This window comes from Aptenodytes patagonicus, chromosome 7 (genome assembly GCF_965638725.1).
Source record: "Aptenodytes patagonicus chromosome 7, bAptPat1.pri.cur, whole genome shotgun sequence".
Lineage (NCBI taxonomy): Eukaryota > Metazoa > Chordata > Aves > Sphenisciformes > Spheniscidae > Aptenodytes > Aptenodytes patagonicus.
Window position 1 is genome coordinate 48823711 of NC_134955.1, and position 18280 is coordinate 48841990.

The 18280-nt window shown below is 41.6% G+C and overlaps 1 protein-coding gene across 18 annotated transcripts in view; it reads left to right on the forward strand.

Moving 5' to 3' along the window:
- Nucleotides 1-18280, forward strand: part of NRXN3 (neurexin 3) — a 1062297-nt gene that overhangs the window by 464836 nt on the left and 579181 nt on the right. For all 18 annotated transcript variants that reach the window (XR_012995937.1, XR_012995938.1, XR_012995939.1 and 15 more), the window contains 4 exons: nucleotides 4142-4261; nucleotides 12507-12888; nucleotides 14295-14485; nucleotides 14945-15118. Coding sequence is in view for 15 of the 18 variants with exons in the window: in XM_076345216.1 (XP_076201331.1) it covers nucleotides 4142-4261; nucleotides 12507-12888; nucleotides 14295-14485; nucleotides 14945-15118 (867 nt within the window). In the remaining 3 variants the exon portion in view is untranslated. The remainder of the gene's footprint in view (nucleotides 1-4141; nucleotides 4262-12506; nucleotides 12889-14294; nucleotides 14486-14944; nucleotides 15119-18280) is intronic.

The window sequence follows — 18280 nt, forward strand, 5'->3', positions numbered from 1 at the left end:
TGGAGTTTTTCCATGTCTGAAAGCATATACTAGTTGTTTTTTATGAACAGTATGCACACAAGTTTTGAGTAGGTGTCAAAGGATTAATGAGAGCATGAGGAGTCGCCGCTGCAGCTGAATCAAGTAATATTTGCTCAGGAAGCCTGAACAGCAGCTTGACTAATGTCTAGAATATGGGGATGCCCAAGAGAGATATTTTTGCTTCTGATTAAGTAGTGTTTGCCACTACAAAGCACCAAAGGAATACATACTATCTGCCTCATTTGAGTTTGAAAATGAGAGGTAGTGATCAATTCTGTATGATACACAGTTCCTTAGAGGACATTAGGAAGGGGGATGGAATGACCAAGAAGGCCAGAGACACCAACAGGAGTCATGCTCTGGCAGCTTAACTACTAAGTTATTGCTACAGTAGAAACTTTCTTATTCTTTTTCCTATTATGTTGTCTTTTACTCTTCTCACTCATAAAAAAATAAATAAATTGCAAAAATTACCTAATGCCCAACTGCCATCTCATCAAAAGTATTATAAATAGTGTTTCCAGGCATCCAGCTTGTAACACTGCTGCAAGAGTTCCTTGTCTTTTATCATAAAAAACTGTCGCACAAAGGGAAGATACAAATCTTTGACTTTTTTCTCTATCCAGCTAACCTTCTGCTTTGCTTCCTCCTACATCTGGATTATCATAGTTGAAGGGTGATGTAGGTGCAGATAGCTTGAAAGCAGGGGAAAAAAAAAAAAACCTACAAAACAACAAAAACCCCACCAATTTTGGTCTAAACACTTGGTTTTGTGTATTTAGCTGCAAGACCATAGAAATGCCTTACTAGGTAGGAGATGGTCCTTAGGGAGAGCATTATCCTTCTGCTACATGTGGCCCATTTCCTTTCTATTCTCCCATCATCTGCAACTGTTGGATTAGGAATCTTCAAGTTGTCTTTTAAAAATTGATCACGCATAAATGTCTGTATAGTAACAGCACATGTAGTAATCATGCTCAATGAAATGAAGTTTAGCATCCAGATGTGGGAGTCTCTTTATACACAGTTCCTGGAACCACTTGGAAATCAGTGGGAGCTCACACAAGGAGCAGCAATTCAACTGACAGTGTACAAATGAAAAATGGGGGCACAGTTTTGCTGCTTTTCAGGTCAACCCACCTGCTGCGTAAATGTCTTGAAAGCATTTGAAAAGAAAACAGTTTAAATAGAGTAAAATAATGTTTGTTTAACACTTTTTTTAAAACTCAAATATGTCTGGTTTGAAAAACTTCTGTGAATGCTCTTGAGCATGCTCATGTATTAAATTTTTCTGTGTAGTGTTACTTGGGTAACCCTACCAAAAGAAGCCAATGCCCCTTGTTGCATACAAAATGGAGGTTTGTGAGTGAACAAAAATATTAAAAACTCCTAATTTTTTTCTACTGATAAGATATTAAATTGGCTGATCAAGACATGGATTTAGATAACATGGAATAATTTGCATCCGCAGTACTTAATATTCAAATTTATTAGCCCAAACTATTAACCCGTTGCTTCTAAATAGCAATCTCATTTGTAGACAACTTTATTCATTTGGAAAAAGAAGTTAGAAAGCTGAAACTTTCTACTCATTTATTTGTGAATTGGTTAAGCTACATTTTCTGAGAATCTCATCAGATAACTTCTGTTGGTGTCACAGTTTTGTTTTGAAAGTGTTACACTAGGCATCAAGGTAGCAATGACAAGCCAAACCAGCTTCTTTTGGCTAACCCCTATTTTGTCAGAATAGGGTTGAAAAATAGGAACTAGAAGGTCAGCAACTTTGAGTTACTCAACCATGTTGAACACAGAGGTGCTGCATAGGAAGTATATTGTCAGCTGAGCAAAGTTAGCACACCTGACTGTTTCTCTTGGCTGAGCCCTTCATAGCTCTAGACCTGTGGAAAAGGTTTTTTTTAAAAAGTATTTGCTGCCTGCCCCCACCCCCCCATGCTTTCAGGTGGCATTATAAAAACACACTGGTCCAAATGAACTCCTTTTATCTTCCTACCTGGGAAGTGGCTGTGTGGAACTATAGTAACTGATGCAGTATATTTTGATGTAGGCAATAATTTTGCTGGCCATCCAGAGACATCGTTTTGTGATATGTGCTCTGGGATAAAATGTACTTGCTCACTGATGTAAATCTAGCATAACTTTCTTGGAGTCTATTTAAATAGAGTTTTGCTTGTCTGGTTCTAAAGAACTTGAGCTTTCTGGCCATGATCTAGCTGCCTTGTACAGCTGGATTTACATTTGTGGTACAGTGTGACTTTGGCACATGGGTGAGGAACTGCAGAGGTTACAGGTTTATCCTGTTAAGGAGATATTCTCTGTAACTGCAATATATGACTCCCCATCCTTTTAATCCAAGAATGACTGTTATTTTTCAGGGCACTGTAGAAAAACATTTTTTTCCTCTTGCTCTATGGTAAAACTGGCTCACAATGGGCTTTATCTGAAAGGGTATTAAACTCCTTTTTTAGTAATGTGAACTGCACGATGCTTTAATGAGAATACAGAATATTCATTTTGCTTGGTCTCCTTCCATAGGATTCCCCTACTGCATGTTATATCCTAGCTGAATGAGACACCACCTTCTTTGCCCATATCCCTCCCCTCAGTAAGAAGCAGTTACAGTCATGTTGCTAATTAGGCAGTGTGCATACTGTGGACTACGTAAAGTCCCTGGATATTTTTCCTACCTCTTCCTTCAATTTTCTCTCACTATGGAATATACTACTCTTACTTGTTAGTCCACACCAGGACGCAGATCGGAGTGGGTGCATCCCCTTGTGCAGAGTTTTGCTTGAAGATGTGTACAACACTTTATTCTGTGTTACATAACCAGTCCGTTGAAAACTGGTCAAAAGAAATGCTGTTCGTGGGCTATCTGAATAAAAAGATTGATTTGCTTGTGTTGAACAAACATAGAGAAATAATCTGCATATCTGACACTGGTTTTACCAGTGCAGTAATCTGAGCTGTAGCAGTGCTTCTTGTTGTCCCTGTCCTGTCTCTTTTAGTACGTTCAATGTGTCTTTCTTGGGTTCCCCTTTTGCCAGTTTGGGCAATGGGCTCAGACCTGATGTGCAACAAGTTCTGCTGTCCTCATTCTGCATTTCTCCGATATACCTGTGTCAAAAAACACTTTAGTGTACTGTACTGAAATGAGCATAGATGCCTTTAATTTAGCACACACCGTTATTCAATTTCACTTACCACTTGACAGAAGTGAGGTGTTCCAGTCCTGTAATCTGAACAGTTAATATTTTAAGTAATGGTCTGTCAGCTGTGATGGGTGAGCAGCAAAACTGGACAAATATGGCTGGCACTAATGCTGTTTTCCCAGGAGCATTGTTCGCAAGGGCAACTGTGGTTTTACCTTTTGGAGAAGAAAGGGCTCTTCTTTCCCTTTTGACCTGTAATTCAGGGGGCAAAGTAAGCACCTTATAGCCAGGCTGCTTTGCCAAAGAACCTTAGAGCAATCAGCCAGGTTGGTGAGTGGTTGTCTTTCTGTGGTTTTAAATTTTTTAAAAAATATATTTTTTGGGGGGTAGGGTTTGAGGTTTTGGGGGGGGGGGGGGGTTGTGGATTTTTCTTTTTTTTTTTTTTTTTTTTGGAGACTGAAAGACTGAAACCAGCCTGGTGTTCGATACCTAAGTGTTGAAAGACCAGTGTGATTAACTTTGAAAGGAATCCCAAGCACCTTGGGGCTGTTGTAAATCCAGATTCTTAGGAGAGCAACATTCTGCTGTAATGGCTCCCCTCTAGAGACATTTCTGTCACCAGCTTGGTTTTGTAATACTGCAGTGCCCTGTACAATGTGACATTTGGAAATGAATACCATAGCACAAGAGAGATTTCTACTCCTTTTTTAAATGCATGTGACCTCTGGGCTCTGTGGAAGAAGGCACTTCACCGAGTGGAAGGGCTTGTGACCCTGACTTCCCTCTGAGCTGGGAAGGTGTAGGTGTGGGGGTTGATTACAGGTCATAATACACCGGCACAATCTACTAGTCTGTATCACACCAGGTTGATTTTGGTGACTTTTCCCGTTGAGCAAATACTAAACTAACTGGGGTCTGGCTTTAACTGTCATACCTATCACCATCCCCAGGCAAGGGACCTGAAACTCTTTATGCTGGGCAGAAACTCAATGACAACGAGTGGCACACTGTCCGGGTAGTTCGGCGAGGAAAGAGCCTCAAGCTGATGGTGGATGATGATGTTGCTGAGGGTAAGTGTGATGTAAGAGTATTTTTTGTCATTATCTTAATATCTCTGTTCACAGTCTCTTCTTAGCTGTTACACCGATTCTCCCTGTTCTTGTGTGTATCTCCCCCCCTGCCCCCTTCCTGTTAACTTCTTGTATATTTAGTGTTACTATGTTGAAAACTAATGTTCAGTTCCAAAAGACTAAGTGTTCTTAGCCAGCACTGGAAACTTCTGTGACAACTGTGTGACGATAATGAAATGTGGGATTAGGGGACAAATGAACTTGCACATACCCAAGAACGTAGAGGTGCTAAGCAGCACTTTCTCTTGTGCCAGGCTCTGTTTGGGGTACACTGTGAGTATACCTCATTCCTGAGCTGCAAACGTGGCGGTTTCCAATGCTGTGGAATCAAAACCAAGGTTCTGTAAACCTTCCCTCTGCACAAACTTTTCCTTGATGGTAAACCTGCATTTGATGATGTGTTAGAGAATATGGATTTCTGCCTCTGCTGGTTTTGTGTTTTGTTTTTTGTTCTTTTTTTTTTAAAATTCTTGTGCTCTTGTGGCTCAGAGCCATCCAGAAGAAAAAACAAATAGAGCAATTTGTTCCCAACTTCATTTTAGAGGTTGGGGAGGACCCTAGCTCACCAGAGTATAACATATCATAATGTATAGAGTGTGTCAGTCCGTCGTCGTCCCCCCCCCCTTTTTTCCCTTTCCTGCATTTCCTGACAGCTCTTTGAGCTTCTGCTTCTTTCTGTAGAGAAATGTAGTTGAAGGGGAGAAGAAAAGATCAATCACTCAGGAAAGCTGGTGTCTCCCAAGTTATGAGACTTGTATTGAAGTGATCAAGGTACTTTTAGATTGATCTCGTTTTCATTACAAAATTTTAGAGGTGATACTTTTCTGGTCCATTTCCCCACAGCTGCAAGAGCCAGAAACTTCTTTTTCTTTTTTTTTTTTTTTTTAAGGTCTAAAATTCTTATAGCTGTATATAACTGTAGGAATTGGTTTTTTGAGGAAAACACCAGCAGTTTGAAGGCTGGTAATAGAGTCACAAAGAATGGTAACCCCGAATGCAGCACTGATATGGGTATGTTCGTTTAGTTGTGACCCGTGCTGTTTCACCAAATGCTGATGTCCTCTCTTCTGAGTAGCTTCTACTCAGAAGGCAACTGGAAGGAACAGCTGCCACAGGCAGTGCCAGAATACCATATCCTATCTCTGTAAAAAGTTCTTTTCTACTGTGTGAATGCAATTAATTATAAGTAATGTGGTAATTAGATTATTTGGAAAGCCATGAGTTGGTATTTTGAAATAAGCCCAAAGAAGTGGCTTTGCAGGAAAATGACCTGATATATATTTTCACTCTGAAGTAAATATATACTGTGCTATATAGGCTGAAAATTTGCAAGAGAGAATCAGAAGCATATGAAAGAAGAATCTTTCCCTCTCCTTGTTGGAACTGGCGGAGGCTTAGTCAACATTAGCTTGTATGAAAATGAAATTTTATTTAAGAGGGAACTTTCTGAATTAGTGAAACATGCTGGTAAACATTTCATCCTGTGTGCTTCTGCATTTAAGAACAAGTCTTCTGGATATGCTTTTTCAGCAAGCACCATAAGGTGGCACTCTCTGCGTTACCAACTCAGTCTCCAAAAAGCCATCTGGTTTTTTTGACGTCTCTTTTTCATGTAACTGAGTTTATAAATAATAATGATACAATTCTATACTAAAATAGGATGTGCATATGTACATGTATATGAATTACATAATTAAAGATGCATTACAGTTAAAAATATCTGTTAAAAGAATGCCATCATGGCAAAGCCAAAAGTCAGAAAAGCCAGAGTTAAGATTTTCTGTGCAATCTGCATCCCACTTCCTTGGGCAGATAATATAGCCTTCAATGATGTGGTCGCATAGATCCCGCCCCCCCCCCCCCCCCCCCCCCCCAGGATTCTTGCTGTCTTTAGGCATAGATCAGAAGTCTAAATTGGGCCCCCAGTAAAAACAAACAGCCTATTTGATTGCTGCCTTCTTTCTTACTGCTTGTTTGGAACAATGCATGCCAGCTAAACTTTGCTCTAAATATAGAGCTGTTGTTTTTCCCTTTTTTTTGTGTGTGTGTTGTGTGCTACTCATCAGTATGTTTATACAGAACTAAGAAGCTGTAACTGGATTTATTCCCATATCTACGTTATATGAAGTGAGTAGATGTCTTTTTCCCATTTTACAGCTTTGGAAACAAGGCACCAGATTAATGTTGGATGTATTTGGTACCAATTTGGCGTGATTTTTCAGTCATTTGCAAGCACAAATATTCAGCATGTCTGTAAATTGGATCCTGTAAATTAGCTCAACCCTGCTACTTGAAGAATTAGCTCTAGACAATTAATGACCACCTGTGAAAAACTTGTAACAAAGTGACTGACTTGGCTTCCTGCAGGACATCTAAGGGAGAGACAGAATCCAGTTCCTCTGGACAGCGTTTTGCTGCTTAATCACAAAACCTTCCTCCCACATTTCCCCCCCCCCCCCCCCCCGCCTCAGAACATCAGTGGTAAATGAGACACAAATATAGCAGTCATATTCCTCCCTACAACATCTTGCTAGCACCCAAATACCACAGTGGAGGCTGGAATTTTTTCTGTCTGCTACCACCTGAACTAAAGAGCTACTGATTGCTGTAGTAGTTACAATACTCTCTACAGAGCACAGTGGAGGAATTAGAGGAGAACTCTGCAGGTGAGACTGACAGCTAATGAGATCAGAAAATACTGGATTTCACTCCATGATTTCTTAAGAAAATGCATCTTTGTCCTGATTCTGATCTTGTACTGTCATGTCCTTTTCAGCTTTTCACTGAACTGCTCCTAACTTTCTGCACTACTGCTGCTATTGCTGTCCTATTTCTTGTAAGCCAGTCCCAGTTTTCTCATTTTTCACCTCTTCTAAAATTCTTGGTTCACCTCTTCCAGCCTCCCTAACTCCATTTCTAGTGCCCCCTATATTTGGGTTCCCTGTCCCAGTATACTCCAGATTTCACAGGCCTGGCTTTTCTTTCCTACTCCGGCAACAACTTCTTCTTTGCATTTATCTAAGAGTAGAAGATCTAAGGAGAGGAGTTTTCTTGCTCTTGGTCCTTGACGTCTCTACATCTTATTTTTTCTAATCTTTTGAAGTAAAGAAGCAAGATTTTTTTTATGTGATTTTTAGAATTTATTTTATTTTTAAGAAAATGCAATTCTTCTGGTTTGGAAAAGTCTGAAATTTTAATTTGCTAACACTAAAACTGAAACAGCCGCTAACAGTCACAGTAGTGGAAGTGAGATGGTTTGCCTAAAGAAGCTTTCCCATATACAGTTTCAGTTCCTGTCAACTGGCATTTTTCAAACTAAAATATTATTATTTCTGGTAAAGAACTGTTTCAGGATTTATAAACATTTGCATTGGTACTGACACTTGAATTTCTGAATAGTCAGAAATATGTGACTCTTTTCAGCTGCTTGTAAGTTTGTCCAGCTGTATCTACTTGGGTTGAAGCTTTCCATGTCAATGGTCTTTGTATAATTGTCTTTAAATTTAGATCCACTGCTAAAATTGGGAATAAGTGAAAAAATAAATTGTTTTGCATAATATTTTCTCTTTGTATTTGGAATAGATACTTGAAAACGTTTTTTCTAATAACTGTTCTTGTTTGCTCTCTCTGCAAAAACTTGATCACATTTGGACAAAGAATAAACTGAAAAACTGCACTTTGTACATGATCATGAGAGGTGAGTTAGGAATATTTCAGTGTTTCAGGAGGACCTAAGCAAGAAAGAGACCCATCAGTTCATTTAATCTACTTTTTATACACCACGAGCCAGGATGTATCATCCAAGTGTCTTAGAAATGTTTTCAGCTTTCATTCTATCCCCAACAGGAAAAAAGAATATGTTGCAAATAGTAGGAAAAGTCTTGCAAGGCCTATCAATATATCTCTTTTTTTTGTCTTTTAATGCCTGGGAACTGTTTAGGTGAGAGATGCTAGGAGATTTCAGGAGATAGCACAGAATATGAGAAAGCTTGTAAATCCCAGTTGATATGACCTGGGGGAATTAAAAGAGGAGTTTGTCCTGGACTCAGCTATGGTGATCGGTGTGACTCCCAGGTATAATCCCAATGACTCAGAAATACCTCTTGCAGTGACTAGTCAGGAGTTGCGTATATATGCTAACTGACCAGCAGATGCAATCAAGCAGGATATTATTGCTAAATTTTGTCTGTCTATAGCACACTGGAAACATTTATTCAGGTCTTTATCCAGGTGTCAATTTTTCACAAAACTAGTATGAATTTAAATACTTTTGATGCTTCTGTTCTTTTAAACCCGATTGAATTTGACCGGCATGTTAAAATGTTATGGAGGCAGAGGGACCAACAAGTAGTGTGGCTGTTTCCTTTGGAAAACCTTCTAAAATGAAGGACTTTTTGTGCAGTACATATATTTAGCAGCATACTAGAAGGATAAGTAGAGAAACATGCAAAAGTAGGGAAAAGCTGAAAGTAGATAGGTCTGTGTATGCATCTTGATGTTGTCTAATTTCGTATTTGCTGCTGTCCTTTTTCCACAGGAGCTTTGCTTCCCTGCTTACTTTAAGAAAGGACGATACAGCAAACAGGTTGACATAGGCCTTTGTATTAAAGGAGGTGCTTATTTTTAAGATCCCCTTTGAGAATTCTGTAGTGGATGAGACATAGCAGGGTAAAAAAGAGAAAAGGGACCTCTGTGTAAGGCATGTGAATACAGCCCAGAGGAACTGACTTTTCTACCTTAGAGTTCCTGTGGAAAGCTGGGTAAGTCGCTTCAAGTCGGATCTTTCACACTTGATCCCTTATTGTACCTGTCCTTTTGGGAGGTACTCATTTGGGATTGTGGATCTGTGGTGGGTTGACCCTGGCTGGATGCCAGGTGCCCTTCAAGGCTGCTCTATCACTCCCCTCCTCAGCTGGACAGAGGAGAGAAAATATAACAAAAGGCTTGTGGGTCAAGATAAGGACAGGGAGATCACTCAGCAATTACTGTCACAGGCAAGACAGACTTGACTTGAGGAAAAAAAAAAATAACTTATTACCAATCAAATCAGAGTAGGATAATGAAAACTAAACCCAAATCTCAAAACCACCCTCCCCCCACCCCTCCCTTCTTCCCAGGCTTAACTTGACTCCCGAATTCTCTACCTCCTTTCCCCAGCGGCACAGGGGGATGGGGAATGGGTGTTGTGGTCAGTTCATCACACGTTGTCTCTGTTGCTCCTTCCTCCTCAGGGGGAGGACTCCTCACACTCTTCCCCTGCTCCAGCATGGGGTCCCTCCCACGGGAGACAGTCCTCCACGAACTTCTCCAACGTGTGTTCTTCCCACGGGCTGCAGTTCTTCATGGACTGCTCCAGCGTGGGTCCTTTCCACGGGGTGCAGTCCTTCAGCAACAGACTGCTCCAGTGTGGGTCCCCCACAGGGTCACAAGTCCTGCCAGCAAACCTGCTCCAGCGTGGGCTTCTCCCTCCACGGGGCCACAGGTCCTGCCAGGAGCCTGCTTTGGCATGGCCTTCCTGTGGGGTCACAGCCACCTTTGGGTGCATCCATCTGCTCCAGCGTGGGGTCCTCCACAGGCTGCAGGTGGACATCTGCTCCACTGTGGACCTCCGTGGGCTGCAGGGGGACAGCCTGCCTCACCATGGTCTTCAGCAGGATGCCTGGAGCACCTCCTCCCCCTCCTTCTTCACTGACCTTGGTGTCTGCAGAGTTGTTGCTCTCACATATTGTCACTCCTCTCTCTGGCTGCAGTTTGTTGCCCAGTTGTTTTTTTTTTTCCCCCCCCCCTTCTTAACTATGTTATCACAGAGGCGCTATCACTATCGTTGATGGGCTCAGCCTTGGCCAGCAGCGGGTCCATCTTGGAGCTGGCTGGTATCGGCTCTGTCGGATGTAGGGGAAGCTTCTAGCAGCTTCTCACAGAAGCTACCCCTGTAGCTCCCCCTGCTACTGAAACCTTGCCATGCAAACCCAATATAGGATCTTATTTCTAGAAGCGCTGAGCCTCAAAACCAGTGAGTGCTCCAAAGTTGTTACATATTCCACTAAATTGGATGCCAAATATAAATAGTTTTGGATCTCAAAAAAGAAATGTGTTGATCTCTCAGTTCCTCACCTTTTGTGTATATAAAATTGAAAGTAATATTTCTTAATCTTGCAGGAGTGGTAGAAGATTAAGTGAATATTTGAGGATAATTTGCATACTGTGCTGCTGAACTTGTGGGTTGATGGTGGCTGACTGCTAGACACCCACCCAGCTGCTCTCTCACTCCCTCTCCTCAATAGGACAGGGGAGAAAATAGGATGAAAGGTTCATGATTCAAGATAAAGATAAGGAAATCTGTTGTGGACAAAACAGACTTGATTTGGGGAAAATGAATTTAATTTATTGCCAATTAAAAACAGAGTTGGATGGTGAGAAACAAAGACAAAAAGTAAAACACCCTACCCCATCCCCTCCTTTTCCCAGGTTTGCTCCTTCATTCTTGACTCTTCTACCTCCCCCCCACCCCCCACCCCCAGCAGTGCAGAGGGATGGGGAATGGTGGCTGTGGTCAGTCTGTAAAAGCTCCTCTCTGCCGCTCCTTCCTCCTCACACTTCTCCCCTGCTCCAATGTGGGTCCTTCCCATGGGCGGCAGTCCTTTATGAATTGCTCCAGCATGGGTCCTCTCTGCAGGCTGTCAGAAAAACCTGTTCCAGTGTGGGCTCTCCATGGGCTGTGGTTCCTTCAGGAAATATCCACCAGCTCTGGCATGGGGGTCCTCCACAGGCTGCAGCGTGGGTGTCTGCTCCACTGTGGTCTTCTCCATGGGCTGCTGGAGAATTTCCACTCAGGTGCCTGAGGCACCGCTGCCGCCTCCTCCTCCTTTTCTGACCTTGGTGTTTGCAGTTTTGTGGTGGTTTTTTTTTTTTCCTTTGTTCCTCACTCACAGGCAGCATTTTGTCCTTTCTTAAATATGCTTTCCCAGAGGTGCCACCATCTTGGCTGAGGGGCTCAGCTGTGCCCTGTGGTGGGTCTGTTGTGGAGCTGGCTGGAACTGGCCCCGTCTGCCATGGGGCAGCCCCGGCCTCTCCTGACAGAGGCTGCCCTGCAGCCACCCCACAGCCAGAACCTTACCACGTCAACTCAATACAACACTGCAGAAAATTTCACAAGAGAAAAAATAACGGCATATTTGTAGCTGAGTTTGAATAATGGTTGTACATTGAACGATGAGAAAACAATTAAATGTTGAGTAATTCATTAATTTAATATTATTCCTGTTGTATACTAAACAGCACAAGGCCTGTGTAGAAAGGATACTTGCTTGTGTGACCAAATAGTTTTAACTATCTTAATGAAGAACTATAGAGGACTAAAATAAGGTTATTTGTAATGGTTTTCATTCTGACGTTGCTCAGTTTGTCTCTGTACTCAAACTAGTCTTTCAGCATACTGTTGTATTTCATCTGTCTGTGTGGGTTCTGTCTGTACTGATGCCTAGCAGGCTTACCGAATATTTAAATATGCTTCGAGAGTAGTCTGATGTATTTGGTATACTGAATAGCTTGGATATTTTAACTGAGAGATTAAAATCTGTCACAATGTGACAAATAGCCCAAGTGATAGGTTGATGATTTAAATATATGGAGGGCTTTTTGCCTGTTGCATTCTTGTGTGTTTTCCTCCTGCTGTGCTTTTAAAACAAGAGAAATAACATCAGGCACCAGGAGAGAACAACAGAATAAATATTAGCAGGTTTATGACTGTTCTCACTTCTCGTTCTGCTCTTTTTATATTAATCTATGTTTATTGAGTGTTTTCAGGAAGTGCACTTGTAAGAGTTGTTCCAGAAGTGTCTGAGTTGTTTGGCAGATGGACTGTTGGATCAAATAGATCACTGTAAGCTTTAAGGGAGAGACCTACTCTTTGCAAACAAGAAAGTCTGTGAAGCACAGGGAAAAATACAGAGCTTGCTGCCCATGGCCCTTTAGTCCTGTCTTCTGCCAGGTTTTCGCAACTGCTAGACTCAACCCTCTCCACCAAGAGTCTATACATTCTTTCTTATGCAAGCTGCTGAACAGTGATCAGATAGCATTAAGTTAGTACTGCTATTAGCCTGGAAACTGGAGGGTGAAGGGCTCCATATAACCTGTTACTGATCCCTGGGCTTTCTGCATGTTCCTTCTTGTTTCTGTCCTTCAGGCGCAATGGTTGGTGACCACACCCGCTTGGAGTTCCACAACATTGAGACAGGGATCATGACGGAGAAACGGTACATCTCTGTCATCCCCTCCAGCTTCATTGGCCACCTCCAGAGCCTCATGTTCAATGGGATGCTTTACATTGACCTGTGCAAGAATGGTGATATTGACTATTGCGAGCTGAAGGCACGCTTTGGTCTCCGCAACATTATAGCTGACCCTGTGACATTCAAGACCAAGAGCAGCTACCTGAGCTTGGCCACCTTGCAGGCTTATACATCCATGCACCTCTTCTTTCAGTTCAAGACCACCTCAGCTGATGGTTTCATCCTCTTTAACAGTGGTGATGGCAATGACTTTATTGCAGTTGAACTAGTCAAGGGGTAAGTGACTTTCTGCTATATTCTACCAGCTTATTTATAGATAAACTTACTTATAGGTAAGCTTAAAATGCTTGCATAAAGAGAAATATACTTTATACTCATGTGTTCTCTGTTTGCTGAGGTGTATGGCAAAGCACTTAGACATAAACACTGAAGCTTAAGACTCCTGATTTTGTCACTGACTTCCCCCTGTGGCTGAGGGAAAGACACTTTTACAGTGTGAAATGCTTAAAGTTTTAAGTTATTTGGATCTAGTTAGGCTAATGTTTTGTCCCTTTAACCTGGCAGAATAGCACAGAGGAGGAGGAAATATGCTGAGGGCTCAGAGTCTCTCTTCCCCCCCCCCCCCCCCCCCCCCCCCCCCCCCCCTTTTTTCCCCCTTTACCAGACTCGTCGTTTCTGCCATCTCTACTGAAGGAAAAAAAGAGCATATGGGCTGCTGAATTTGTATTTCTGCTGGTGATGCTTGAGGAAAAGCAAACTCAGCTTGCTTTTGAGCCGATATGTTATTTTTGCAAGACCAATAGCTTATTAAAAAAATCTTTGTTAGCTGAACAAATTTTGATCTCTTAGACTCATCTAGTCACAGTAGACACATTTTCCGCAAATACAGTTTACTAGTCCTGTTTATTTCAGTATAACTATAGTTCAATCCTGTTTCATTTTTAACTTTGCACATATTTTTGTAAGTGGGACATTGAATAATAAAAAAAGCAAGAGTCACGAGCTCCTGGTGCTCTGAGAGTTGAATTTTGTTGTCTTTTTTTCCTTTCTAAGTTAGAATATTTCTCTTCTATCCTCAGGTGGATTTCTGTGTTTGAACTATACAAATAATTCAGGGTAACACTCCCATGACTTCAGTCTTCTTTAAGGTCTTTATTTTTTGCTGAAAGCTTTGCTAATTGTTTTCCAGATGTTTGACTAAGCCTAGGATCTCATGTGAATTTTAGTACGATATTTTGAGTGAGTTTCCCAATTAACTTCTTAAGGGAGTTATTCAAAACTCAGGATGAATCTGGGGAATATATGCCCCAAATAAGCATATCTAGTGTTGCTCTCCAGTACATTTATCAATATTACCAATTTTAAAAAAATAATTATATGCACAGACAGGGTTTTTGTGGATCTGAGAGAACTTTGTGAAAAAGATGAATGCTTTATGTTTAGAATCTGATTACTCCGAATGTCATAATCTCAAAATATTAGTCCTTACACTTTCTTGGTGGAGAGGAAACTACTATATCTTTTCAAATCAGTGGCTAATATTTTGGCTTCCTAGAACCTTCTAACCCAGAGATGCTTCCCTTCATGACTTTTGTAAGTTAATTTATCAACTCTGGCTAGAATAAGGGTCAGTAGTGCGGGAGTTCTTACACAATTTTAACTAGTTCTTCCTGTGTTTACAGGTATATACACTATGTGTTTGACCTTGGAAATGGACCTAATGTTATCAAAGGCAACAGTGATCGTCCTCTTAATGACAACCAATGGCATAATGTTGTGATCACCAGAGATAACAGTAACACACACAGCCTAAAGGTGGACACTAAGGTGGTCACTCAGGTTATCAATGGTGCCAAAAATCTGGATCTTAAAGGTAAATTCTACAAGACTGACAGTTCCCCCCCCCTTTATTCTTGCGCAGCTCAACCAGTGAACAAGAGAAAGCTTGCAGAAACCGTCCATTACAGAACAGTAAATCTAGAATTTGCTGACTTGGGCTTTCAATTTCATTTTTTCCTCTTTCTCTGTTTAGCAACTTCCTGTAGCAGAGTAGTTTCATATTTTGCTTTTTCAGAAATTGATTGTCATCCTACAGTTTTTTTTCTAGTTAGGATGCAATTGCAGCTGGGTTTTTTCGTGGTGTGTTGTGTGGTGGTTTTTTTTTTTTGTAGTAAAGGAGGCAGAAATGACTTCTTGCACAATATTTTGCTCTGCTTTTAACTTTTTCTGAGCAGCTGTACAGCTTGCTATATTCATGTTGGGAGGGGGGGAAAGCCACTGTAGAAGGTATGTAACTTCCTCCTTTTTGTATGTTTACCCCTTTCTCCTCTAGGTGACCTCTACATTGCTGGCCTAGCTCAAGGCATGTATAGCAACCTCCCGAAACTAGTGGCCTCACGTGATGGATTTCAGGGCTGTCTAGCATCTGTGGACTTGAATGGGCGTCTGCCTGATCTAATCAATGATGCTCTGCACCGCAGTGGGCAGATTGAGCGTGGATGCGAAGGTATAATTGACTTCAGAGAGGTTTCCCTCTCAAGCACTCCCCTTTTACTTCATTGCTGCCCCTGTGCATCTACTTGTCCGCCTTACTGTCCATTTCATTAGTTTGCTTTCATCGTGACATTCTTCACTACGCTTATGTCTTCCAAATGCAGCTTAAGGATAGCTAGCTTCTGCGAGCAGCTTTGCAGCTGTTCTCTTGCATACTCCATCCCCTGTGAGGTGGTACCTCCAGTAGTGGAAAAGATGGTACTGGGATGGACTACTATTTACTAGTACTTTTCTCAGCGTGGTTTATTAACATTACAGCACTCTTAAAATACTTTGAAAGAGGTTCTGAGCCTTCAATTCACTTGTGCTTCAGAGCACCCTCTTTTGGGATCCACAGAAGTAAGTATTTTGAAGACCAAGTAGAGACGGGGAAATAGAAGGTAGAAGAAACGGAAGGGTGAAGATCTGACCAAAACAGGAGATCCTTTTTGAGGAGGTGGGCCTCCAATGAAAGTACTGTGGGGACATTGTCTCTGCTGTCTGTGAAACCTTTCTCTTCTGTAGTTTCTCTTTTCCAGCCAGTTTAGAAACAAATGTGATGACTGACTTTTTGAAGCATGTAAATAGTAGTGATTTCTTGAAGCTGCTTTAAATAATTTACTGTTCCTGCTAAGCTCCCATTAATTAAAAGAATATTGACATCATCACCACTGACTCAGTAACATGCATATGGCATCAATTCCCAAAGCACTTGGGATACTTATCATCAAAAAACCCAAGGTTTTGCTGACTGGGTTAAATGAAAATCACCGTTATGTCTAGCTCCACTGAATACCAGTTTGCTGTGTTAGCTACTGATAAAACTATCTTCCTCTAGTGACTGGTAAAGTTGTCTGGTATGCATGTTTGCTAAGAAGATGTATGTCCCAAACTGATCCTTCAAGACAGGGCTTCACAAAGTGAAATTAGTCCTTGATCATATTTCACTACTGTGTCAAGATTACAGGTTACATCATGCTGAAGCCTTGCCACTTGTCGAGACTGTCCTTTCTTAGGACTGAAAGTATCATCTTAGTGCTATCTTTGAGTATTCATGAAACGCCAAATTGGCAGTCCAATTAGATCTGATCCCTTCCTTGTCTCCCGGTGTTCTGGTTGGCTGGGAGCTCCTGTGTCTCAGCCCTCCTTCCGCACTCCCACAATAATACTCTGGTTTATGAGAATTTTGTGTCCTGTCACAGGAGCTCACTCAATGTCAACTCCAATTTCACAGCATTGGTAAGTGCTGCACAGCTGTAGGCTGTTCTTCTTTCTGTCTTTCTGCTGTATTTAATAGTGTCTGTTAACAACATTGTTCCTTGTGGAAATGAGCATAGTGTAGCAGAACTTGTGGCTTTGCCCATTTGTGGCAGAGCCAAAATGCCAAAAGAAGTGCACCTTTTCTGTGTTGTCATTTACAAGGTTCAAGGCGGGGGGGGGGGAAATGTATTTGGGGTTTTTGAAAATGTCTTTTTTTATTATCCTTAGTGCACTGAAATTTCTTCTTTAATATTAGTGATTTGTGGTAATTCTTCTATTTGAAGTTAGCTTAATCTGTTGGCTATATAGCCTACATGTTATGTCTACTAGCTCTTCTCCTTCAGAGGACCTCTCATTAGACTAACCTGTTGTTCTGTGTGGCTCAGGAAGAGAGTCATGATGCTTTCCTGGAAGACTCTGCACCATTATTAGAGCTATGGTGTTTCCTTCTCTTGTACCCAGTGTAGGTCTTTAATTTAGTGTCCTATTACTGAGGTTGCATAAGGTCAGTGCCATTCCCAAAACGTGTAATGTGGCACACACTTTGTGTGCCAATCTGGTACCAGCACAGCTGCTGCCTGAATGTGGAGATTGGTTCACTCTTAGAAATGTCAGGAATGTGAGTTCCCCTTCTCTTCTAAAGCCTTTCAAACAAGACTCAAAGTTGGAGACAGACCTAAAAAACTGGGTGGGAAGGTCAATGATTGGCCCTCATTCTGCCTTCAGAAGAACTTGATTTTGCAAAGCCGTGCCAGTGCTATCTTCCTGAATGGTCCCTGCTTGGTACCAAGGGAACTGCTGAAGAGGAAGCCATTCGCTTTGCCAGCATGTTTAGGGTTAGTAAAAAACCTGAGAATTAGGTCACCAGAAAGCTGTTACCTTTGTTTTTTTGAATCACAGCAATCCCCAAGGCTTCATCTCATCTTGACTGCTGCCTGCTGGTGCCTGTTCTTACAGTTGCCACTGAAAGTCACACCTACCTCCCCTTCCTCTAAGGAAAGAAAAACTCTAAGCATGTTCGGTCCTTATTTGTCTCCCTATTTTGTTTCCATCTGAAGTGATCTTGGGTGCAGGCTTAACAATGTTTTTAAGGGCTGAAGTCCCAAGCAGTTCTTGCTGTCTTATGATGTTTAAATGTGTTTATAATAAACAGTTGCAGGCTTTTTGGGTGAACAGTTGTGCTGTGTGTTGATTTGCAGGACATGTCCTTATTTCATCATGAAGGGCAGTGGGACCATGTACATGATGAGAGCATGCATGCTTAAAGAAATGTCATTACATCCCCATGTATGAATCTTGCCTTCTGAATATGGTGTGAGAGAGATTTCTGCTAATGCTTGTCTCTTGTTGTGGCTTTGCTTTCAGAAGCAGAGGAGATTACAAGGTGGCAGCTGTTTTCTCTGAAACTGTCAGTTTGGTCTTAGGACAGAATCAAAGGATGTGGGGAGGAAGGAAGCTTGGAGAATAGTAGAATGTGAGACGTAGGTCAGCAGACAGCACTGTCTCACCTAAGACAGACCAGTACCACTACAGATGGGTGACATCGTTGCAGCTTGTTTGCATTTGTTATCTCTGTGTATTTCAGTACCCTATTCCATACCACCAATTAAGATTCGCAAGTTTTAATAGGAAAGTAATATTCTTTATTGTCTTGGTTCTACTGCCACTTCCTTTTATTCAGTTTGAGCAACCCATTGAACTTCCTTGGCCACATTGTTCCTCTTATGTGCTCAAGCATAATTCAGCCTTGCTGTGCACCAAAGCACAAACCTACTGCATTATACAATTAGCTGTGTTCCAGTGATGGGTAAGGCAGTGCTCCTATTTGAGCAGGAGCAGGAAGCACTTTCAATATAAATAATATTTATGTGAGAGC